The sequence below is a fragment of the Bombina bombina genome, chromosome 4 (genome assembly GCF_027579735.1).
Source record: "Bombina bombina isolate aBomBom1 chromosome 4, aBomBom1.pri, whole genome shotgun sequence".
NCBI lineage: Eukaryota > Metazoa > Chordata > Amphibia > Anura > Bombinatoridae > Bombina > Bombina bombina.
The window spans coordinates 155,929,973-155,956,813 of NC_069502.1; the positions used below are offsets into that span (position 1 = coordinate 155,929,973).

Consider the following 26,841-nt stretch of genomic DNA (forward strand, 5'->3'; position numbering starts at 1 on the left):
CATCTTAAATGTCTATTGTTCAAATTATGATTAAATAAATGTATGTTTATTCATTTGTGCTTTGGATAGCTGTTTAGAACATATACATATACTTTTAGAATTTGGTCTCGATTTATCAAGCTACGGCGGACAGGCACGGACATATTCTCCCCTATCCGCCGCAGCTTGCCTCTGTCGGACTGAATTCCCATGGCAGAATTAAACATTGCACACAAGCGCTATTTTGCACTTGCGTCCAATGCTGTCCCCTGCCCGCGCATAGCCAATCACGCGTGGGCAGGAGCTTTCAATCTCCCCGGTCGGACGAGACCAGGAAGATTGAAATTCTTCACCTATGAGGTGGAGAAGTGGCTGGGAAGCAGCAGTCTAATAACTGCTGCTTGATAAATTGTGACTGCAAGTTCTCTTGTGAGAACCTGCAGTCGCAGAGTGGCGAAGGGCTTGATAAATCGAGCCCTTAACATTAATAAGGATGGAAAATTAGTGAATATTAATCCTCTCATCATCCTGCTTGTATAACTGTAGAACTAGATTGTTTACCTCACGAGAGCCTGCAGTGTCTGAACGTATTAACCTAGAATGCAGCTCTACTGCCATAACAGTTGAGGATGGGTGGGGAACTTTAAAGTGATGGTAAATCCTAGCGTTTCAGAAACGCTAGGATTTACCATTGGAACAAATAAAGGGGACTTTCAGTCAGGAAGTATAAAATACTTCATGCTGAAAGTTCCTGTATTTGTTTGCAGCGTTCGCCGCACTGAGCTGCTTTTCACCTCTTAGCCAATAGTTGTGCGGAAAATCCGGTTTGGCGCTGACTGGCGATGGATTTCCTTGCACGGCTATTGGCTGAGTGGTGTAAACGTCACATCTCAGTCAAATAGCGTTCTGCTTTGGGCTTCCTTAGCAGCTCAGTTCGGTAAATGCTACAAACAATGGAGCTTTCAGCATGAATTATTTTATACCTCATGACTGAAAGTCCCCTTTATTTGTTCCAATTGTAAATCCTAGTGTTTCAGAAACGCTAGGATTTACTATCACTTTAATGCTATTTTCTTTAGTTTTGCCATTGACTTATGCGTAAAGAGGTGAGTGAGTTCCAAGCAGGGGTCAGCAACCTTGGCTCTCCAGATGTTTTAGAACTACATTCCCAATGATGCTTGTGTCTTTAAGCTGACTAAGCATAATGGGAAATGTAGTTCTAAAACATCTAGAGAGCCAAAGTTGCTGACCCCTAGTTTCAAGACACTTTACCCTGTAAAGGTATCACCTTCCCTTTAACGTAGTTTAGATTGTGAGGCCCATTTATCAAGCTCCGAATGAGGGCCTATGTTTATGGCGAGTCTTCAGAGTCTGCAGGGGGCGGCGTTGCACCAGCAGCTCTTGTGAGCTACTGGTGCAATGCTGAATACGGAGAGCGTATTTCTCTCAGCAAGGTCTTGCGGACCTGATCCGCACTGTCGGATCAGGTCCGCAAGACCTTTGATAAATAGACCTCTATGACTTTTCACTTCATTAGTCGGTCATTAAAATGGGGTACTCGTGAATCTAATCGTTTTTTAGGTTACAGTGGTTTCATCGTCTGATCTTTTCTGGTTGCCTTTACAGCTAAAGTTAACTTGATCTCAAAGTAAACCTGATAAATTTTAGCATAATTATTTAAGGATTATAAAGAAGAAGTTTGTTAATTAGTCAAGTTTTCCATTACACAGTAACTTGCAAACATTTCAGCAGGTGATAGGTGATCAAAGAATTGTAAAATTTTCTTGAGCCAAGTAATTTCCGTCTTCCTTATTTTTTCTCTAGATTGTAGATGCCAACAAGTGCTTTGAAAAGCAATCACATTCAGCTTTATCTCTTCAGCTGGCAGCGTATTACTATAGCCTGCAGATCTATGCTCACTTGGCACCATGTTTTAAGGACGAGTGCCATCCTCTCTACAGGGTAAGTTCTTGCTGTGGGTTTTTTCTGCCCTACAATGCAGGTAATCTGCTAATATAATGTGCAGTATAAACTAGATCTAATTAATAAAGGGATAGCTATCGCTAAGTAAGTTAAGTGTATATGCTGATAATTTACATAGACAGCAACTACACAGTCACATGATATGTTTCATGTAAACACTATTTTGGAAGAGTGCAATTAAATAAGGTGATACCTTCTGTTCCAAATGTGGCATCCTAAGCCGTATATGTATAAAATATGGTGGCAAGTAATATTGCAATGGCAGACGATTTAGTTTGTTTAATGAGTTACTGAAATAATAATAAAAAGGTCAAGTGTATGACTTTTATAAGGCAGTAATCTTCTTGCAAGTTTCATGTGTTCTTAAAGGGACAGTCTACTCCAGAATTTGTATTGTTTCAAAAGATTTAGAATCCCTTTATTACCCATTCCCCGATTTGCATAGCCAAAACAGTTATATTAATACACTTTTACCTCTAGGATTATCTTGTATCTAAGCCTTTGCAGACTGCCCCTAATCAGTTCTTTTTGACAGACTTGCATTTTAGCCAGTCAGTGCTGACTCATAGGTAAATTCACAGGAGTGAGCACAATTATCTATATGGCACGCATGAACTAGCGTTGTCTAGCTGTAGAAACCTGTCCAAATGCACCGATATAAGAGGCAGCCTTCAAGGGCTTAGAAATTAGCATATGAGCCTACCTAAGTTTAGCTTTCAATAAAGAATACAAAGAGAACAACGCAAATTTGATAATAAAAGTAAAATGGAAAGTTGCTTAAAATTGCACGCCCTATCTGAATCATGAAAATGTAATTTTAACTAGACTGTCCCTTTAACCAACGTTATAGTATCATGTTAATAATTCTCTGATGTTTTAATAGTATTTTTTGATTTCCATCTACACAGCAGTAATTTAAGACCCATTTTTTTATTGTGTATCTTTTACTTTTCCAGTAAATTGTGCCTTAAGACCCTCACGGGTGATTAGTTTGTGCTCTATAAGTACCCACTAGATAGAGTAAATAAGTTAAACATTGAAGTGCTGTTTTTGTAGCCACTTGTTTTCATTTATTTATTTAATAATTTAGATGAAGGATCGCATCAATACAGCCAATCGGAGAATGTATTGCTTGAGCGATTGAATCAATAGCACACTGTCTATTCTGCAGTGCAGTAAATAAGTAAAATAGTCCCCTTTCTTTAAAGCTGCACGGTGATTGCACATTACCCTGCTTTCTACGGTTTAGAGCGATATGGCTGTATCATTTTGTATTCATTTTCAGGGGGATTGCAAATGTTAGAAAAAAATATTGTTGTGTTGAAAAAGGGAAACATACATTAAAAAGCCAATGCAAATACAATACAGTAGTAAATCACAGAACTGATTATAGTAGGACAGTGGGAGCTGCTAAATTTACCATTGATGTTGGTAATATACAGATGTGTCAATAGCCAATAGTTGACAGCTTGTATTGATTACAGTTATTGTTAAAATGCATTTCTCTTGTTAAGTGTAGTCAGTCCACGGGTCATCCATTACTTATGGGATTATATCTCTTCCCCAACAGGAAGTTGCAAGAGGATCACCCAAGCAGAGCTGCTATATAGCTCCTCCCCTCACATGTCATATCCAGTCATTCTCTTGCAAGCTAACTAAAGATAGGTCGTTGTGAGAGGTCTGTGGTGTTTTTAAACTTAGTTTATTTCTTCAATCAAAAGTTTGTTATTTTAAATGGCACCGGAGTGTGCTGTTTGTTCTCAGGCAGCATTAGAAGAAGAATCTGCCTGCATTTTCTATGATCTTAGCAGACGTAACTAAGATCCACTGGCTGTTCTCGCACATTCTGAGGAGTGAGGTAACTTCAGAAAAGGGGAATAGCATGCAGGGCCCCCCCTGCAAACGAGGTATGTGCAGTAAATTATTTTTCTAAGCAATGGAATTGACTGAGAAATTACTGCTGATACCAATGTAATGTAAGTTCAGCCTTAAATGCAGTGGTAGCGACTGGTATTAGGCTGAGGAGTGTGTGTACACTGAAGTATTTTTCTAGGGAATGGAATTTGACTCAGAAATTACTGTTAATACTGAAGTAATGTGTGAGCCTTAACTGCAGTAAAAGCGACTGGTAGCAGGCTTATTAATAACACTTCATAACTTTTAAAATGTATGTTCAAAACGTTTACTGGCATGTTAATCGTTTTTTGTGAGGTACTTGGTGATAAAACTTATTGGGGCATGATTTTTACCACATGGCTAACTTTTGTTTCTGCATAGAAACAGTTAACTGAGCTTCCCCACTGTTGTAATATGAGTGGGAGGGGCCTATTTTAACGCTTTTTTGCGCAGTAAAAATTCAGTCACAATCTTCCTACTTCATCCTCCATGATCCAGGACGTCTCTAGAGAGCTCAGGGGTCTTCAAAATTCATTTTGAGGGAGGTAATCAGTCACAGCAGACCTGTGACAGTGTGTTTGACTGTGATAAAAACGTTAATGATTAAATTATTATCCGTTTTTGGGTATTAAGGGGTTAATCACCCATTTGCTGGTGGGTGCAATCCTTTGCTAACTTAATACATTTACTGTGAAAATTTGGTTGCTATAACTAATTTGGTTCATTGTTATTTCAACTGTGACAGCTTTTTGTGCTTCTTAAAGGCACAGTAGCGTTTTTTATATTGCTTGTAAATTTATTTGAAAAGTATTTTCCATGCTTGCTAGTCTCATTGCTAGTCTGTTTAAACATGTCTGACACAGATGAATCTGTTTGTTCACTATGTATGAAGGCCAATGTGGAGCCCCATAGAAGGTTGTGTTCTAAATGCATTGATGTAACTTTAAATAAAAGTCAGTCTTTACATGCAAAGAAATTATCACCAGACAACGAGGGGGAAGTTATGCCGACTAACTCTCCTCACGTGTCAGTACCTTCGCCTCCCGCTCAGGAGGTGCGTGATTTTGTGGCGCCAAGTACATCAGGGAGGCCCTTACAAATCACTTTGCAAGACATGGCTACTGTTATGACAGAAGTATTATCTAAATTGCCAGAATTAAGAGGCAAGCGTGATAGCTCTGGGTTAAGGACAGAGCGCGCTGATGATGTGAGAGCCATGTCCGATACTGCGTCACAATTTGCAGAACATGAAGACGGAGAGCTTCATTCTGTGGGTGACAGATCTGATCCAGGGAGACTGGATTCAGAGATTTCTAATTTTAAATTTAAGCTTGAGAACCTCCGCATATTGCTAGGGGAGGTATTAGCGGCTCTGAATGATTGTAACACGGTTGCAATTCCAGAAAAATTATGTAGGTTGGATAGATACTATGCGGTACCGGTGTGTACTGACGTGTTTCCTATACCTAAAAGGCTTACAGAGATTATTAGCAAGGAGTGGGATAGACCCGGTGTGCCTTTTTCCCCTCCTCCCATATTTAGGAAAATGTTTCCTATAGACCCCCCCCACACGAGACTTATGGCAGACGGTCCCTAAGGTGGAGGGAGCGGTTTCTACTTTAGCTAAGCGTACCACTATTCCGGTGGAGGATAGTTGTGCCTTTTCAGATCCAATGGATAAAAAATTAGAAGGTTACCTTAAGAAAATGTTTGTTCAACAAGGTTTTATCTTACAGCCCCTTGCATGCAATGCGCCTGTCACTGCTGCGGCGGCATTCTGGTTTGAGTCTCTGGAAGAGGCCAATCGCACAGCTCCATTGGATGAAATTATGAACAAGCTTAAAGCACTTAAGCTAGCTAACGCATTTGTTTCTGATGCCGTCGTACATTTAACCAAACTTACGGCTAAGAACTCCGGATTCGCCATCCAAGCGCGCAGAGCGCTATGGCTTAAATCCTGGTCAGCTGACGTGACTTCTAAATCTAAATTGCTTAATATTCCTTTCAAAGGGCAGACCTTATTCGGGCCCGGCTTGAAAGAAATTATCGCTGACATTACGGGAGGTAAGGGCCATGCTCTACCTCAGGACAGGGCCAAATCAAAGGCCAAACAGTCTAATTTTCGTGCCTTTCGTAACCTCAAGGCAGGAGCAGCATCAACTTCTTCCGCTCCAAAACAGGAAGGAGCTGTTGCTCGTTACAGACAGGGTTGGAAAACTAACCAGTCCTGGAACAAGGGCAAGCAGGCCAGAAAACCTGCTGCTGCCCCTAAGACAGCATGAAGAGAGGGCCCCCTATCCGGAAACGGATCTAGTGGGGGGCAGACTTTCTCTCTTCGCCCAGGCTTGGGCAAGAGATGTCCAGGATCCCTGGGCGTTGGAGATCATATCTCAGGGATATCTTCTGGACTTCAAAGCTTCTCCTCCACAAGGGAGATTTCATCTTTCAAGGTTATCAGCAAACCAAATAAAGAAAGAGGCGTTTCTACGCTGTGTACAAGACCTCTTACTAATGGGGGTGATCCACCCAGTTCCGCGGACAGAACACGGGCAGGGATTCTATTCAAATCTGTTTGTGGTTCCAAAGAAAGAGGGAACCTTCAGACCAATCTTGGACTTAAAAATCCTAAACAAATTCCTAAGAGTTCCATCATTCAAAATGGAAACTATTCGAACCATCCTACCCATGATCCAAGAGGGTCAGTACATGACCACTGTGGACTTAAAGGATGCCTACCTTCACATACCGATTCTCAAGGATCATTATTGGTACCTAAGATTTGCCTTCCTAGACAGGCATTACCAGTTTGTAGCTCTTCCCTTCGGGTTAGCTACGGCTCCAAGAATCTTTACAAAAGTTCTGGGCTCACTTCTGGCGGTACTAAGACCGCGAGGCATAGCGGTGGCTCCGTACCTAGACGACATTCTGATACAAGCGTCAAGTTTTCAAACTGCCAAGTCTCATACAGAGATAGTTCTGGCATTTCTGAGGTCGCATGGGTGGAAGGTGAACGTGGAAAAGAGTTCTCTATTACCACTCACAAGGGTTCCCTTCCTAGGGACTCTTATAGATTCTGTAGAGATGAAAATTTACCTGACGGAGGCCAGGTTATCAAAACTTCTAAATGCTTGCCGTGCTCTTCATTCCATTCCACACCCGTCAGTAGCTCAGTGCATGGAAGTAATCGGCTTAATGGTAGCGGCAATGGACATAGTACCATTTGCGCGACTGCATCTCAGACCGCTGCAATTGTGCATGCTAAGTCAGTGGAATGGGGATTATTCAGATTTGTCCCCTCTACTAAATCTGGACCAAGAGACCAGAGATTCTCTTCTATGGTGGCTTTCTCGGCCCCACCTGTCCAAGGGGATGACCTTTCGCAGGCCAGATTGGACGATTGTAACAAACAGATGCCAGCCTTCTAGGTTGGGGCGCAGTCTGGAATTCCCTGACGGCTCAGGGATAATGGACTCAGGAGGAGAAACTCCTCCCAATAAATATTCTGGAGTTAAGAGCAATATTCAATGCTCTTCTAGCTTGGCCTCAGTTAGCAACTCTGAGGTTCATCAGATTTCAGTCGGACAACATCACGACTGTGGCTTACATCAATCATCAAGGGGGAACCAGGAGCTCCCTAGCGATGTTGGAAGTCTCAAAGATAATTCGCTGGGCAGAGTCTCACTCTTGCCACCTGTCAGCAATCTACATCCCAGGCGTGGAGAACTGGGAGGCGAATTTTCTAAGTCGCCAGACTTTTCATCCGGGGGAGTGGGAACTTCATCCGGAGGTCTTCGCTCAACTGATTCATCGTTGGGGCAAACCAGATCTGGATCTCATGGCGTCTCGCCAGAACGCCAAGCTTCCTTGCTAAGGATCCAGGTCCTGGGACCCGGGAGCGGTGCTAATAGATGCTCTGACAGCCCCTTGGGTCTTCAACATGGCTTATGTGTTTCCACCATTTCCGATGCTTCCTCGACTGATTGCCAAGATCAAACAGGAGAGAGCATCAGTGATTCTGATAGCGCCTGCGTGGCCACGCAGGACCTGGTATGCAGACCTAGTGGACATGTCGTCCTGTCCACCATGGTCTCTGCCTCTGAGGCAGGACCTTCTAATTCAGGGTCCTTTCAACCATCCACATCTAATTTCTCTGAGGCTGACTGCATGGAGATTGAACGCTTGATTCTATCAAAGCGTGGCTTCTCGGAGTCGGTTATTGATACCTTAATACAGGCTAGGAAACCTGTTACCAGAAGAATTTACCATAAGATATGACGTAAATATTTGTATTGGTGCGAATCCAAGAGTTACTCATGGAGTAAGGTTAGGGTTCCTAGGATATTGTCTTTTCTACAAGAGGGTTTAGAAAAGGGCTTATCCGCTAGTTCGTTAAAAGGACAGATTTCTGCTCTGTCTATTCTTCTACACAAGCGTCTGGCAGAAATTCCAGATGTTCAGGCTTTGGCTAGGATTAAGCCTGTGTTTAAGACTGTTGCTCCGCCGTGGAGCTTAAACTTAGTTCTTAACGTCCTGCAAGGCGTTCCATTTGAACCCCTTCATTCCATTGATATTAAGCTGTTATCTTGGAAAGTTCTGTTTTTGATGGCTATTTCCTCGGCTCGAAGAGTCTCTGAGTTATCTGCCTTACATTGTGATTCTCCTTATCTGATTTTTCATTCAGACAAGGTAGTTCTGCGTACTAAACCTGGGTTCTTACCTAAGGTAGTTTCTAACAGGAATATCAATCAAGAGATTGTTGTTCCATCATTGTGTCCTAACCCTTCTTCGAAGAAGGAACGACTTTTGCATAATCTGGACGTAGTCCGTGCCCTGAAGTTCTATTTGCAGGCAACTAAAGATTTTCGTCAAACTTCTTCCCTGTTTGTCGTTTACTCTGGACAGAGGAGAGGTCAAAAGGCTTCGGCTACCTCTCTCTCTTTTTGGCTTCGTAGCATAATACGTTTAGCCTATGAGACTGCTGGACAGCAGCCTCCTGAAAGAATTACAGCTCATTCTACTAGAGCTGTGGCTTCCACCTGGGCCTTTAAAAATGAGGCTTCTGTTGAACAGATTTGCAAGGCTGCGACTTGGTCTTCACTTCACACTTTTTCAAAGTTTTACAAATTTGACACTTTTGCTTCTTCGGAGGCTATTTTTGGGAGAAAGGTACTTCAGGCAGTGTTCCCTCCGTTTAAAGTTCCTGCCTTGTCCCTCCCTTCATCCGTGTACTTTAGCTTTGGTATTAGTATCCCATAAGTAATGGATGACCCGTGGACTGACTACACTTAACAAGAGAAAACATAATTTATGCTTACCTGATAAATTTATTTCTCTTGTAGTGTAGTCAGTCCATGGCCCGCCCTGTCTTTTAAGGCAGATCTAAATTTTTAATTAAACTCCAGTCACCACTGCACCCTATGGTTTCTCCTTTCTCGTCTTGTTTCGGTCGAATGACTGGATATGACATGTGAGGGGAGGAGCTATATAGCAGCTCTGCTTGGGTGATCCTCTTGCAACTTCCTGTTGGGGAAGAGATATAATCCCATAAGTAATGGATGACCCGTGGACTGACTATACTACAAGAGAAATAAATTTATCAGGTAAGCATAAATTATGTTTTTACTGTGTAACCTCATTTTTTAAAATACATTTTTATATCCTTTTTCTATAAATGTAGTGATGCATCTCCATTTTTATGGAATTTGTTTGAAAATTTGTAAAAAAAAAAAATGTTTAAATAATACAACAGTAATAGATTGTAATATAAAGTCCATAAATACTAAATTGTTTAGAGGGGTTTTAAAAAATAATGCATTGTATGCCTATGTTTTCTTTAATTTGGGTAATTTTTACTACTGAAATGTGTTTAAAACAGCCTTCCCCTCAATATCTTGTTATACCAGGTACTGAGCTTATAATGTATTGGAAATGTCTCTCTCTCTCTTTTTTTTGCATATTAAGTACTTGTTTCTGCTAATTTAAGCCACAGCTAAATAAAATGGACTGAGCTAGCATGGAGAGCAGACCTCATTATCTTATCTTTTTATAGACACATTCTTCCTTATCTTATCTCTCACTGTATACACAAAGACCCATCCTTATAAAGATGTATAGGTGTGGCATAACTAAAAACAACTATTCCAAATGACAAAATTAAGGTAAAGGAGCTATTTGTAATCAATTTAATATGTTCCAGCAGATAAAATGAAAAATTGTGAACACTTTAAATGGAAGGAAAATAATTACAGTAACAACATAGATTACCTACACTAACAGGCAAACTTTTAGGCATTCCTTTTTTACATAATAAAAACAGAGAATAAAACAAATAAATAATCACACACTGGATGCGTCAACAATGCATACAGCTGTTACCTACCTCACCCTCATTTATCACTCATAGGTCTTCATTTAAATTCCATTTCTCCAACATTGGTGTGTCCGGTCTACGGCGTCATCCATTACTTGTGGGAATATTCTCTTCCCCAACAGGAAATGGCAAAGAGCACAGCAAAAGCTGTCCATATAGCCCCTCCTTGGCTCCGCCCCCCAGTCATTCTCTTTGCCGCTCTGAACAAGTAGCATCTCCACGGAGATACTGAAGAGTATGTGGTGTTTAGTTGTAGTTTTTATTCTTCTATCAAAAGTTTGTTATTTTGAAATGGTACTGGTATGTACTATTTACTCTGAAACAGAAAGAGATGAAGAGTTCTGTTTAAAAGAGGAGTATGATTTTAGCTGCAGTAACTAAAATCAATTGCTGTTCCCACGCAGGACTGTTGAGCCTAGAGAACTTCAGTTGGGGGGAACAGTTTGCAGACTTTTCTGCTCAAGGTATGATTAGCCATTTTTCTAACAAGACTGTGTAATGCTGGAAGGCTGTCATTTTCCCTCATGGGGATTGGTAAGCCATTTTCTTAGACTCAGACAGAATAAAGGGCTTATTATGGGCTAATAACTGGTGGACACTTTTAAGGGCTAAATAGATTGTTTATTTAAGTTATTATGAAGGTTTTGAAGTGGATTTCAAACTTTTTAATATTTGGGGAACGTTTTTATCGCCAGGCACTAGTTAAGACACCTTCCCAGTCAGGAAGGGCCTTTCTCTGTAGTAGGCAGAGCCTCATTTTTGCACCATTATTGCACAGTTTCTTTTGAGTGCAGTGCATGCAGCTGCATGTGAGAGGGTCTGGTATCCACAGAAAACGTTTCTAGAAGGCTGGAATTGGTATCGTATACCCCCCTGAGATAAGTGAAGTCGCAGCAAAGGCTGTGGCTGGGACTGTAGTGGGGTTTAATTGCAAAACGGCTCCGGTTTCCGCATTTTAAGGGTTAACAGCTTCAAAATTGGGGTGCAATACTTTGAATGCATTTCCACTGTTCCCTCTCCTCCCCAGGCTTGTAGCCAGGATCAAACAGGAGAAGGCCTCAGTGATTCTGATAGCTCCTGCGTGGCCGTGCAGGACTTGGTATGCAAACCTGGTGAATATGTCATCGGCTCCACCATGGAAGCTACCTTTGAGACAGGATCTTCTAGTACAAGGTCCATTCGAACATCCAAATCTAGTTTCTCTACAGCTGACTGCTTGGAAATTGAACGTTTGAGTTTATCCAAGCGTGGTTTTTCAGATTCTGTGATAGATACTCTGGTCCAAGCCAGAAAACCTGTGACTAGAAAGATTTACCATAAAATATGGAAAAAATATATCTGTTGGTGTGAATCCAAGGGATTCTCCTGGAGTAAGATTAAAATTCCTAAGATCCTCTCCTTTCTTCAAGAAGGTTTGGATAAGGGATTGTCAGTGAGTTCTCTAAAAGGACAGATTTCTGCTTTATCTGTCTTGTTACACAAACGACTGGCAACTGTGCCAGATATACAAGCTTTTGTACATGCTTTGGTCAGAATCAAGCCTATTTACAGACCTTTGACTCCTCCTTGGAGTCTAAATTTAGTTCTTTCAGTTCTTCAAGGGTTTCCGTTTGAACCTCTACATTCCATAGATATCAAGTTACTATCTTGGAAAGTTCTGTTTTTGGTTGCTATTTCTTCTGCAAGAAGAGTTTCTGAATTATCTGCTTTGCAGTGTAATCCACCCTATCTGGTGTTCCATGCAGATAAGGTCGTTTTGCGTACTAAGCCTGGTTTTCTTCCGAAAGTTGTTTCCAACAGGAATGTTAACCAGGAAATAGTTGTTCCTTCTCTGTGTCCGAATCCAGTTTCAAAGAAGGAACGTTTGTTACACAATTTAGATGTAGTTCGTGCTTTAAAGTTCTATTTAGAAGCAACTAAGGATTTTAGACAAACCTCATCTTTGTTTGTCGTTTACTCTGGTAAGAGGAGAGGACAAAAAGCTACGGCTACCTCTCTGTCTTTCTGGCTGAAAAGCATTATTATCCGATTGGCTTATGAGACTGCCGGATGGCAGCCTCCTGAACGAATCACAGCTCACTCCACTAGAGCTGTGGCTTCCACATGGGCCTTCAAGAACGAGGCTTCTGTTGATCAGATATGTAAGGCAGCGACTTGGTCTTCTCTGCACACTTTTGCCAAATTTTACAAATTTGATACTTTTGCTTCTTCGGAGGCTGTTTTTGGGAGAAAGGTTTTGCAAGCCGTGGTGCCTTCCGTTTAGGTAACCTGATTTGCTACCTCCCTTCATCCGTGTCCTAAAGCTTTAGTATTGGTTCCCACAAGTAATGGATGACGCCGTGGACCGGACACACCAATATTGGAGAAAACAGAATTTATGCTTACCTGATAAATTACTTTCTCCAACGGTGTGTCCGGTCCACGGCCCGCCCTGGTTTTTTAATCAGGTTTGAAAAATGTCTTTCTCTATACACTACAGTCACCACGGCACCCTATAGTTTCTCCTTTTTTTCTCCTAACCGTCGGTCGAATGACTGGGGGGGCGTAGCCAAGGAGGGGCTATATGGACAGCTTTTGCTGTGCTCTTTGCCATTTCCTGTTGGGGAAGAGAATATTCCCACAAGTAATGGATGACACCGTGGACCGGACACACCGTTGGAGAAAGTAATTTATCAGGTAAGCATAAATTCTGTTTTCAGTAAAAATGCTCAATATTCAGAAATCATGGAAGTAAATGTCAGGCTGCTTCAATAGCGTCCCCCAGAGTTGAACACACTGTAATCCTAATAAAAAATAAACAGGAAGATGGCGCCCGATAGTGCAATTTATCTGTGTAATATTCTCAGTGTGTAGAGCTGTAAAATAGTCACACATGTTTAAGCCCATAAAAGTGCTGAGTGGGCATGCTGAAGCTTTAGATGCCGCCCAGCAGGCTTCTACTCCCAGGCAAGCTAGAACTCCCACTCTACCATCTTTAAATCTTCAATGGTTCTCCCCTCAAGAGTAGAAAGGAAGAGCTTCACCTCACACTATAAGTACACACTTCTAGTCAAGGTTTCCACAGGAGCTGTAAATAGATTGTTTCCTTCTCCAACAGAAATTTGGATTGGAGCTAAAATATTAAAATAATTAACACATGACCATAAAAAAGTGAGATCTATCATTGTTTTTATTGTCATTTATTATTTTAATAAACATTTTTTTGCTACGATGCGAGTTTCTGTTCGAGAAAGGAAACTTAATATTTTTCTTGTTAAGTGTATCCAGTCCACGGATCATCCATTACTTATGGGATATTCTCCTTCCCAACAGGAAGTTGCAAGAGAATCACCCACAGCAGAGCTGCTATATAGCTCCTCCCCTCACTGCCATATCCAGTCATTCTCTTGCAACTCTCAACTAAGATGGAGGTCGTAAGAGGACTGTGGTGTTTTAGACTTAGTTTTTTTCTTCAATCAAAAGTTTGTTATTTTTAAATGGTACTGGAGTGTACTGTTTATCTCAGGCAGTATTTGGAAGAAGAATCTGCCTGCGTTTTCTATGATCTTAGCAGAAGTAACTAAGATCCTTTGCTGTTCTCACATATTCTGAGGAGTGAGGTAACTTCAGAGGGGGAATAGCGTGCAGGTTTTCCTGCAATAAGGTATGTGCAGTTAAAATATTTTTCTAGGGATGGAATTTGCTAGAAAATGCTGCTGATACCGAAGTAATGTAAGTAAAGCCTTAAATGCAGTGATAGCGACTGGTATCAGGCTTATTAATAGAGATACATACTCTTATAAAAGTGTATTTTAAAACGTTTGCTGGCATGTTTAATCTTTTTTTATATATGTTTGGTGATAAAACTTATTGGGGCCTAGATTTTTCCACATGGCTGGCTTGAATTTTGCCTAGAAACAGTTCCTGGATGCTTTCCACTGTTGTAATATGAGTGGGAGGGGCCTTTTTTAGTGCTTTTCTGTGCAGATAAAAATACTGACAGAGACATTCAGCTTCCCTCTGCATGATACAGGACATCTCTGAAGGGCTCAAAAGGCTTCAAAGTCGTGTTTGAGGAGGGTAACAATCACAGTAGACTGTGGCAGTTGTTGTGACTGTGTTTAAAAAACGTTTTTGTCATTTATTATTCTGTTTTTGTTATTAAGGGGTTAATCATCCATTTGCAAGTGGGTGCAATGCTCTGCTGGCTTGTTACATACACTGTAAAAATTTCGTTAGTGTAACTGCCTTTTTTCACTGTTATTTCAAATTTGGACAAAATTTGTGTTTTTTAAAGGCGCAGTAACGTTTTTTATATTGCTTGTAAACTTGTTTTAAGTGTTTTCCAAGCTTGCTAGTCTCATTGCTAGTCTGTTTAAACATGTCTGATACAGAGGAACCTACTTGTTCATTATGTTTGAAAGCCATGGTGGAGCCCCATAGTAGAATGTGTACTAAATGTATTGATTTCACCTTAAACAGTAAAGATCAGTCTTTATCTATAAAAGAATTATCACCAGAGGGTTCTGTCGAGGGGGAAGTAATGCCGACTAACTCTCCCCACGTGTCAGACCCTTCGCCTCCCGCTCAGGGGACGCACGCTAATATGGCGCCAGTTACATCAGGGACGCCCATAGCGATTACCTTGCAGGATATGGCTGCAATCATGAATAATACCCTGTCAGAGGTATTATCTAGATTGCCTGAATTAAGAGGCAAGCGCGATAGCTCTGGGGTTAGGAGAGATACAGAGCGCGCAAATGCTGTAAGAGCCATGTCTGATACTGCGTCACAGTATGCAGAACATGAGGACGGAGAGCTTCATTCTGTGGGTGACATCTCTGACTCGGGGAAACCTGATTCAGAGATTTCTAATTTTAAATTTAAGCTTGAGAACCTCCGTGTATTGCTTGGGGAGGTATTAGCTGCTCTGAATGACTGTAACACAGTTGCAATTCCAGAGAAATTGTGTAGGCTGGATAGATACTATGCGGTGCCGGTGTGTACTGACATTTTTCCTATACCTAAAAGGCTTACAGAAATTATTAGCAAGGAGTGGGATAGACCCGGTGTGCCCTTTTCCCCACCTCCTATATTTAGAAAAATGTTTCCAATAGACACCACTACACGGGACTTATGGCAGACGGTCCCTAAGGTGGAGGGAGCAGTTTCTACTTTAGCAAAGCATACCACTATCCCGGTTGAGGACAGTTGTGCTTTTTCAGATCCAATGGATAAAAAATTAGAGGGTTACCTTAATAAAATGTTTATTCAACAAGGTTTTATTTTGCAGCCCCTTGCATGCATTACGGCTGTCACTGCTGCAGCGGCATTCTGGTTTGAGGCCCTGGAAGAGGCCATCCATACAGCTCCATTGGAGGAAATTATTGACAAGCTTAGAACGCTTAAGCTAGCTAACTCATTTGTTTCTGATGCCATTGTTCATTTGACTAAACTAACGGCTAAGAATTCCGGTTTCGCCATCCAGGCGGGTAGGGCGCTATGGCTTAAATCCTGGTCAGCTGACGTTACTTCAAAGTCTAAGTTACTCAACATTCCTTTCAAGGGGCAGACCTTATTCGGGCCTGGCTTGAAGGAAATTATTGCTGACATTACTGGAGGCAAGGGTCATACCCTTCCTCAGGACAGGGCCAAATCAAAGGCCAAACAGTCTAATTTTCGTGCCTTTCGAAATTTTAAGGCAGGAGCAGCATCAACTTCCTCCGCTTCAAAACAAGAGGGAACTGTTGCTCATTCCAGACAGGCCTGGAATCCTAACCAGTCTTGGAACAAGGGCAAGCAGGCCAGAAAACCTGCTGCTGCCCCCAAGACAGCATGAAGGAACGGCCCCCTATCCGGAAACGGATCTAGTGGGGGGCAGACTTTCTCTCTTCACCCAGGCGTGGGCAAGAGATGTTCAGGATCCCTGGGCGTTGGAGATCATATCTCAGGGATATCTTCTGGACTTCAAAGCTTCTCCTCCACAAGGGAGATTTCATCTTTCAAGGTTATCAGCAAACCAGATAAAGAAAGAGGTATTCCTAAGCTGTGTGCAAGACCTCCTAGTAATGGGAGTGATCCATCCAGTTCTGCGGACGGAACAGGGACAGGGGTTTTATTCAAATCTTGGATCTAAAGATCTTAAACAAATTCCTCAGAGTTCCATCATTCAAAATGGAAACTATTCGGACCATCCTACCCATGATCCAAGAGGGTCAGTACATGACCACAGTGGACTTAAAGGATGCCTACCTTCACATACCGATTCACAAAGATCATCATCGGTTCCTAAGGTTTGCCTTTCTAGACAGGCATTACCAATTTGTAGCTCTTCCCTTCGGGTTGGCCACAGCCCCGAGAATCTTTACAAAGCTTCTGGGCTCACTTCTGGCGGTTCTAAGACCGCGAGGCATAGTGGTGGCTCCGTATCTAGACGACATCCTGATAAAGGCATCAAGCTTTCAAATTGCCAAGTCTCATACAGAGATAGTTCTGGCATTTCTGAGGTTGCATGGGTGGAAAGTGAAAAGAGTTCTCTATCCCCACTCACAAGAGTCACCTTCCTAGGGACTCTTATAGATTCTGTAGAGATGAAAATTTACCTGACGGAGTCCAGGTTATCAAAACTTCTAAATGCTTGCCGTGTCCTTCATTCCATTCCACGTTCATCAGTGGCACAATGCATGGAGGTAATCGGCTTAATGGTAGCGGCAATGGACATAGTGCCATTTGCGCGCCTGCATCTCAGACCGCTGCAATTATGCATGCTAAGTCAGTGGAATGGGGATTACTCAGATTTGTCCCCTCTACTAAATCTGGATCAAGAGACCAGAGATTCTCTTCTCTGCTGGCTATCTCGGGTCCATCTGTCCATGGGTATGACCTTTCGCAGGCCAGATTGGACGATTGTAACAACAGATGCCAGCTCCTCCCAATAAATATTCTGGAGTTAAGAGCAATATTCAATGCTCTTCTAGCTTGGCCTCAGTTAGCAACCCTGAGGTTCATCAGATTTCAGTCGGACAACATCACGACTGTGGCTTACATCAACCATCAAGGGGGAACCAGGAGTTCCCTAGCGATGTTAGAAGTCTCAAAGATAATTCGCTGGGCAGAGTCTCATTCTTGCCATCTGTCAGCGATCCACATCCCAGGCTTAGAGAACTGGGAGGCGGATTTTCTAAGTCGTCAGACTTTTCATCCGGGGGAGTGGGAACTCCATCCGGAGGTGTTTGCTCAACTGATCCATCGTTGGGGCAAACTAGAACTGGATCTCATGGCGTCTCGCCAGAACGCCAATCTTCCTTGTTACGGATCCAGGTCCAGGGACCCGGGAGCGACGCTGATAGATGCTCCAGCAGCTCCTTGGTTCTTCAACCTGGCTTATGTGTTTCCACCGTTTCCTCTGCTCCCTCGATTGATTGCCAAAATCAAGCAGGAGAGAGCATCAGTGATTCTGATAGCGCCTGCGTGGCCACGCAGGACCTGGTATGCAGACCTAGTGGACATGTCATCCTTTCCACCATGGACTCTGCCTCTGAGGCAGGACCTTCTAATACAAGGTCCTTTCAATCATCCAAATCTAATTTCTCTGAGGCTGACTGCATGGAGTTTGAACGCTTGATCCTATCAAGGCGTGCCTTCTCCGAGTCAGTCATTGATACCTTAATACAGGCACGAAAGCCTGTCACCAGGAAAATCTACCATAAGATATGGCGTAAATATCTTTTTTGGTGTGAATCCAAGAATTACTCATGGAGTAAGGTTAGGATTCCGAGGATATTGTCCTTTCTCCAAGAGGGTTTGGACAAAGGATTATCAGCTAGTTCTTTAAAAGGACAGATTTCTGCTCTGTCTATTCTTTTGCACAAGCGTCTGGCAGAGGTTCCAGACGTCCAGGCTTTTTGTCAGGCTTTGGTTAGAATTAAGCCTGTGTTTAAAACTGTTGCTCCCCCGTGGAGCTTAAACTTGGTTCTTAAAGTTCTTCAAGGAGTTCCGTTTGAACCCCTTCATTCCATTGATATTAAACTTTTATCTTGGAAAGTTCTGTTTTTGATGGCTATTTCCTCGGCTCGAAGAGTCTCTGAGCTATCTGCCTTACAATGTGATTCTCCTTATCTGATTTTTCATGCAGATAAGGTAGTTCTGCGTACCAAACCTGGGTTTTTACCTAAGGTGGTTTCTAACAAGAATATCAATCAAGAGATTGTTGTTTCATTATTGTGTCCTAATCCTTCTTCGAAGAAGGAACGTCTCTTACATAATCTGGACGTAGTCCGTGCCTTGAAGTTTTACTTACAAGCTACTAAAGATTTTCGCCAAACATCTTCCCTGTTTGTCGTTTACTCTGGACAGAGGAGAGGTCAAAAAGCTTCGGCAACCTCTCTTTCCTTTTGGCTTCGGAGCATAATTCGCTTAGCCTATGAGACTGCTGGACAGCAGCCCCCTGAAAGGATTGCAGCTCATTCTACTAGAGCTTTGGCTTCCACCTGGGCCTTTAAAAATGAAGCCTCTGTTGAACAGATTTGCAAGGCTGCGACTTGGTCTTCGCTTCACACCTTTTCAAAATTTTACAAATTTGATACTTTTGCTTCTTCGGAGGATGTTTTTGGGAGAAAGGTTCTTCAGGCAGTGGTTCCTTCCGTTTAATCCTGCCTTGTCCCTCCCATCATCCGTGTACTTTAGCTTTGGTATTGGTATCCCATAAGTAATGGATGATCCGTGGACTGGATACACTTAACAAGAGAAAACATAATTTATGCTTACCTGATAAATTTATTTCTCTTGTAGTGTATCCAGTCCACGGCCCGCCCTGTCCTTTTAAGGCAGGTCTAAATTTTAATTAAACTACAGTCACCACTGCACCCTATGGTTTCTCCTTTCTCGTCTTGTTTCGGTCGAATGACTGGATATGGCAGTGAGGGGAGGAGCTATATAGCAGCTCTGCTGTGGGTGATCCTCTTGCAACTTCCTGTTGGGAAGAAGAATATCCCATAAGTAATGGATGATCCGTGGACTGGATACACTACAAGAGAAATAAATTTATCAGGTAAGCATAAATTATGTTTTTTACAGCTTCTTTTCACATATGTGCATTAATAACATGTGCAGGTTATTACTCAATGTATTAAACATAACTTTTATTTGTGCTTGAAAATAATTTAAAATATTGTTCCACAGAGTCGCCAAAATCAGTTTTTCTCTGCTACTAACTTTACAATCACTTGACATGAACACATTGTATTGTATATCACAGGTAAAGGAATATGTGGATATGAAATAATTATTGGTATCACTATTAGGTACCTTCTTGTTAATATAATTATTCTATCATGGCATTTGTTTAATATAACCTAGAATGTGTCATTCATTCTTTTAGCAATTTTCTACTTTGATATATGTTAGATATTCAGGGGCGGAGCTACCATTGGTGCAGCAGGTGTGATGGCACCAGGACCCAAGTGCTGGGGAGCATAGCTGTCGGTTTACACACGGGCATGTGCAGAATGTTTACAATTCTAATGCTGTGAGGCTTTTATTAGTGCAGTTTGCAGATCTATCTATCAATCCTCAAAATGATTATACAGAGCAACATGTAGGTCTACTACTGTGAATCCTGGTAGGTGTAAAAATGCCCATGATATTATTATTTGGAACCAGTATTGGGCCAGATTATGTGTGGAGCGCTATCTTAACGTGTTACCGTAAAGGGGCAGTTACTGGGACAGAGGTCAGATCTCTGGTTAAAAACAAAAAGTTTCCCCAATTGCCCCCAAAATAAAGAGGACAGTACATTAACATGATAGATAAATATGAGCATTTTTATTAAAAAAAAAAAAAAAACTGCACAAAGCAATTGTCAGGGGTTAAGTGATCGGATGTGGGGTGTTTGAAAAAGAAAAAAAACAGCACCTAAACTGCCTTTACATGGATGTACAGGGGGACTGTGTTTTCTCTATAAATATATATATATGCATATAAGCTTACACATATATATGTATTTCTCTTGTAAGGTGTATCCAGTCCACGGGTCATCCATTACTTGTGGGATATTCTCATTCCCAACAGGAAGTTGCAAGAGGACACCCACAGCAGAGCTGTAATATAGCTCCTCCCCTAACTGTCATAGCCAGTCATTCTCTTGCAACTCTCAACAAGCAAGGACGTTGTAGGAGACAGTGGTTAAATATAGCTAGTTTATTTTCTTCAATCAAAAGTTTATTTTTAAATAGTACCGTAGTTGTGCTATTTTATCTCAGGCAGTAAATAGAAGAAGAATCTGCCTGAGGTTTCTATGATCTTAGCAGGTTGTAACTAAGATCCATTGCTGTTCTCACATTTGTCTGAGGGGATTACACAGATGAGGTAACTTCAGCGAGAGAATGGCGTGCAGTTTATTCTGCTATCAGGTATGTGCAGTTATACTTTTTTCTAGAGATGGAAAACACTAGAAAATGCTGCTGATACCGGATTAATGTAAGTTAAGCCTGAATACAGTGATTTAATAAAGACTGGTATCATGCTTACTCCCAGGGGTAATACCCTTATGATATTGCAATATAAAACGTTTGCTGGCATGTTTAATCGTTTTTATATATGCTTTGGTGATAAAACTTTATTGGGGCCTAGTTTTTTCCACATGGCTGGCTTAAATTTTGACTAGAAACAGTTTCCCGAGGCTTTCCACTGTTGTATTATAAAAGCTTTGTTTGTTGTCTACTCTGGACAGAGGAGAGGTCAAAAGGCTTCAGCAACCTCTTTTTCTTTTTGACTAAGAAGCTTAATCCGCTTAGCCTATGAGACTGCTGGACAGCAGCCTCCTGAAAGGATTACAGCTCATTCCACTAGAGCTGTGGCTTCCACTTGGGCCTTTAAAAATGAGGCTTCTTTTGATCAGATTTGCAAGGCGACGACTTGGTCTTCGCTTCATATTTTTTCAAAATTTTACAAATTTGATACTTTTGCTTCTTCGGAGGCTATATTTGGGAGAAAGGTTTTACGGGCAGTGGTTCCTTCCATTTAAGTTCCTGCCTTGTCCCTCCCTTCATCCGTGTACTTTAGCTTTGGTATTGGTATCCCACAAGTAATGGATGATCCGTGGACTGGATACACCTTACAAGAGAAAACACAATTTATGCTTACCTGATAAATTTATTTCTCTTGTGGTGTATCCAGTCCACGGCCCGCCCTGTCATTTTAAGGCAGGTAATTTTTAAATTTAAACTACAGTAACCACTGCACCCTATGGTTCCTCCTTTCTCGGCTTGTTTTCGGTCGAATGACTGGCTATGACAGTTAGGGGAGGAGCTATATTACAGCTGCTGTGGGTGTCCTCTTGCAACTTCCTGTTGGGAATGAGAATATCCCACAAGTAATGGATGATCCGTGGACTGGATACACCACAAGAGAAATAAATTTATCAGGTAAGCATAAATTGTGTTTTATTGCCACCCAACGCTGCACGATTTGCCCACTGTGCTAGGTGGTTTGCTGTGGCTGCTGGGACTCCAGTTAGAGACTATGGAAGTGCGCTCTCATAAATGCTTGGCTTTTGCGTTGATATTACTGAATGGAGCACAAATATCGAGCGTGTGTAAGCGCAATGCTGTGCTTCACTCGTAATCTAGCCCATTATGTATTGTATAAGGATTCCCAATGTTTATTATTCAATAAAAACATAATAAATATAGATAATTATAATTAAGTTTATTATAGTAACTGTTAATGTTTACAGTTAATATCTATTATAAACACTATACTAAATAATTCATATTAAACATTTGTTGACCTGTTTGGGTGATACATTCTTAAAAGGAAATTGTACTTAAAAGGACAGTAAACTTAAAACATAATGTTTCTCCAACATAGGTGTGTCCGGTCCACGGCGTCATCCTTACTTGTGGGATATTCTCTTCCCCAACAGGAAATGGCAAAGAGCCCAGCAAAGCTGGTCACATGATCCCTCCTAGGCTCCGCCTACCCCAGTCATTCTCTTTGCCGTTGTACAGGCAACATCTCCACGGAGATGGCTTAGAGTTTTTTAGTGTTTAACTGTAGTTTTTATTATTCAATCAAGAGTTTGTTATTTTGAAATAGTGCTGGTATGTACTATTTACTCAGAAACAGAAAAGAGATGAAGATTTCTGTTTGTATGAGGAAAATGATTTTAGCAACCGTCACTAAAATCCATGGCTGTTCCACACAGGACTGTTGAGAGCAATTAACTTCAGTTGGGGGAACAGTGAGCAGTCTCTTGCTGCTTGAGGTATGACACATTCTAACAAGACGATGTAATGCTGGAAGCTGTCATTTTCCCTATGGGATCCGGTAAGCCATGTTTATTAAGATCGTAAATAAGGGCTTCACAAGGGCTTATTAAGACTGTAGACTTTTTCTGGGCTAAATCGATTCATTATTAACACATATTTAGCCTTGAGGAATCATTTATTCTGGGTATTTTGATATAATAATATCGGCAGGCACTGTTTTAGACACCTTATTCTTTAGGGGCTTTCCCAAATCATAGGCAGAGCCTCATTTTCGCGCCGGTGTTGCGCACTTGTTCTTGAGAGGCATGACATGCAGTCGCATGTGAGAGGAGCTCTGATACTTAGAAAAGACTTTCTGAAGGCGTCATTTGGTATCGTATTCCCCTTTGGGCTTGGTTGGGTCTCAGCAAAGCAGATACCAGGGACTGTAAAGGGGATAAAGTTAAAAACGGCTCCGGTTCCGTTATTTTAAGGGTTAAAGCTTCCAAATTTGGTGTGCAATACTTTTAAGGCTTTAAGACACTGTGGTGAAAATTTGGTGAATTTTGAACAATTCCTTCATGTTTTTTCGCAATTGCAGTAATAAAGTGTGTTCAGTTTAAAATTTAAAGTGACAGTAACGGTTTTATTTTAAAGCATTTTTTGTACTTTGTTATCAAGTTTATGCCTGTTTAACATGTCTGAACTACCAGATAGACTGTGTTCTGAATGTGGGGAAGCCAGAATTCCCATTCATTTAAATAAATGCGATTTATGTGACAATGACAATGATGCCCAAGATGATTCCTCAAGTGAGGGGAGTAAGCATGGTACTGCATCATTCCCTCCTTCGTCTACACGAGTCTTGCCCACTCAGGAGGCCCCTAGTACATCTAGCGCGCCAATACTCCTTACTATGCAACAATTAACGGCTGTAATGGATAATTCTGTCAAAAACATTTTAGCCAAAATGAACACTTATCAGCGTAAGCGCGACTGCTCTGTTTTAGATACTGAAGAGCATGACGGCGCTGATAATAATGGTTCTGAAGGGCCCCTAACCCAGTCTGATGGGGCCAGGGAGGTTTTGTCTGAGGGAGAAATTACTGATTCAGGGAACATTTCTCAACAAGCTGAACCTGATGTGATTACGTTTAAATTTAAGTTGGAACATCTCCGCATTCTGCTTAAGGAGGTATTATCCACACTGGATGATTGTGACAAGTTGGTCATCCCAGAGAAACTATGTAAAATGGACAAGTTCCTAGAGGTCCCGGGGCTCCCAGAAGCTTTTCCTATACCCAAGCGGGTGGCGGACATTGTTAATAAAGAATGGGAAAGGCCCGGTATTCCTTTCGTCCCTCCCCCCATATTTAAAAAATTGTTTCCTATGGTCGACCCCAGAAAGGACTTATGGCAGACAGTCCCCAAGGTCGAGGGAGCGGTTTCCACTTTAAATAAACGCACCACTATACCCATAGAGGATAGTTGTGCTTTCAAAGATCCTATGGATAAAAAATTAGAAGGTTTACTTAAAAAGATGTTTGTTCAGCAGGGTTACCTTCTACAACCAATTTCATGCATTGTCCCTGTAGCTACAGCCGCATGTTTCTGGTTCGATGAGCTGATAAAGGCGGTCGATAGTGATTCTCCTCCTTATGAGGAGATTATGGACAGAATCAATGCTCTCAAATTGGCTAATTCTTTCACCCTAGACGCCACTTTGCAATTGGCTAGGTTAGCGGCTAAGAATTCTGGGTTTGCTATTGTGGCGCGCAGAGCGCTTTGGTTGAAATCTTGGTCAGCTGATGCGTCTTCCAAGAACAAGCTACTTAACATTCCTTTCAAGGGGAAAACGCTGTTTGGCCCTGACTTGAAAGAGATTATCTCTGATATCACTGGGGGTAAGGGCCACGCCCTTCCTCAGGATCGGCCTTTCAAGGCAAAAAATAAACCTAATTTTCGTCCCTTTCGTAGAAATGGACCAGCCCAAAGTGCTACGTCCTCTAAGCAAGAGGGTAATACTTCTCAAGCCAAGCCAGCTTGGAGACCAATGCAAGGCTGGAACAAGGGAAAGCAGGCCAAGAAACCTGCCACTGCTACCAAGACAGCATGAAATGTTGGCCCCCGATCCGGGACCGGATCTGGTGGGGGGCAGACTCTCTCTCTTCGCTCAGGCTTGGGCAAGAGATGTTCTGGATCCTTGGGCGCTAGAAATAGTCTCCCAAGGTTATCTTCTGGAATTCAAGGGGCTTCCCCCAAGGGGGAGGTTCCACAGGTCTCAGTTGTCTTCGGACCACATAAAAAGACAGGCATTCTTACATTGTGTAGAAGACCTGTTAAAAATGGGAGTGATTCATCCTGTTCCATTAAGAGAACAAGGGATGGGGTTCTACTCCAATCTGTTCATAGTTCCCAAAAAAGAGGGAACGTTCAGACCAATCTTAGATCTCAAGATCTTAAACAAGTTTCTCAAGGTTCCATCGTTCAAGATGGAAACCATTCGAACTATTCTTCCTTCCATCCAGGAAGGTCAATTCATGACCACAGTGGATTTAAAGGATGCGTATCTACATATTCCTATCCACAAGGAACATCATCGGTTCCTAAGGTTCGCATTCCTGGACAAGCATTACCAGTTCGTGGCGCTTCCTTTCGGATTAGCCACTGCTCCAAGGATTTTCACAAAGGTACTAGGGTCCCTTCTAGCTGTGCTAAGACCAAGGGGCATTGCTGTAGTACCTTACTTGGACGACATTCTGATTCAAGCGTCGTCCCTTCCTCAAGCAAAGGCTCACACGGACATTGTCCTGGCCTTTCTCAGATCTCACGGATGGAAAGTGAACGTGGAAAAGAGTTCTCTATCTCCGTCAACAAGGGTTCCCTTCTTGGGAACAATAAAAGACTCCTTAGAAATGAGGATTTTTCTGACAGAGGCCAGAAAAACAAAACTTCTAGACTCTTGTCGGATACTTCATTCCGTTCCTCTTCCTTCCATAGCGCAGTGCATGGAAGTGATCGGTTTGATGGTAGCGGCAATGGACATAGTTCCTTTTGCGCGCATTCATCTAAGACCATTACAACTGTGCATGCTCAGTCAGAAAGGAGAGGTCAAAAAGCAACTTCTACCTCTCTCTCTTTTTGGATTAAAAGCATCATCAGATTGGCTTACGAGACTGCCGGACGGCAGCCTCCCGAAAGAATCACGGCTCATTCCACTAGGGCTGTGGCTTCCACATGGGCCTTCAAGAACGAGGCTTCTGTTGATCAGATATGTAGGGCAGCGACTTGGTCTTCACTGCACACTTTTACCAAATTTTACAAGTTTGATACTTTTGCTTCTTCTGAGGCTATTTTTGGGAGAAAGGTTTTGCAAGCCGTGGTGCCTTCCATTTAGGTGACCTGATTTGCTCCCTCCCTTCATCCGTGTCCTAAAGCTTTGGTATTGGTTCCCACAAGTAAGGATGACGCCGTGGACCGGACACACCAATGTTGGAGAAAACAGAATTTATGTTTACCTGATAAATTACTTTCTCCAACGGTGTGTCCGGTCCACGGCCCGCCCTGGTTTTTTTAATCAGGTCTGATAATTTATTTTCTTTAACTACAGTCACCACGGTACCATATGGTTTCTCCTTTGCAAATATTCCTCCTTAACGTCGGTCGAATGACTGGGGTAGGCGGAGCCTAGGAGGGATCATGTGACCAGCTTTGCTGGGCTCTTTGCCATTTCCTGTTGGGGAAGAGAATATCCCACAAGTAAGGATGACGCCGTGGACCGGACACACCGTTGGAGAAAGTAATTTATCAGGTAAACATAAATTCTGTTTTTATATTTCTGTACATAGTGCAGAATTATATAACATTATCTTAGTGACAGCTTTCAAAATCAAAGGATTTTAGAGATTTTAGCTGTCAATGTTGCACTTACCTGTTCTGTTCTCCAAGATCTTCTGATTCAAAAGCGCTTGGCGGGTGCACTGTCTAATCACAGCGGGCATGATCGCGCTATTGAACTAAATGTAGCACGCTTCCAGAGCGGGAGCGCGCTACATTTAGTTCAATAGCTCGATCGGGCACGCTGTGAATAGACAGCCCGCCCACAAAGCGCTTTTGAATAAGAAGACATAATCAGAAGTTCATGGAGAGCAGAACAGGTGAGTGCAACTTTGAGAGCTAAAATCTCTAAAATCCTTTAATTTTGAAAGTACTTTTTTAGGTTTACTGCCCCTTTTAAAAAAAAACTATCACAAAACTAATACAGCAGTATTTCATTGGTTGGCTGACAGGTACTTATCAGTCCAGTGAGCATTTTACTTGACATTTGATCAGAAAAAAAAAAGTTTAAAGGGACATTAAACCCAAAAGTTTTCTTTCATAATTCAG

The 26,841-nt window shown here is 42.0% G+C and overlaps 1 protein-coding gene across 3 annotated transcripts in view; it reads left to right on the forward strand.

The window, feature by feature from the left end:
- Positions 1 to 26,841, forward strand: part of NBAS (NBAS subunit of NRZ tethering complex) — a 1,903,611-nt gene that overhangs the window by 1,216,157 nt on the left and 660,613 nt on the right. For all 3 annotated transcript variants that reach the window (XM_053709663.1, XM_053709664.1, XM_053709665.1), the window contains one exon: positions 1,804 to 1,941. In XM_053709663.1, coding sequence (XP_053565638.1) covers positions 1,804 to 1,941 — 138 coding nt within the window. The remainder of the gene's footprint in view (positions 1 to 1,803; positions 1,942 to 26,841) is intronic.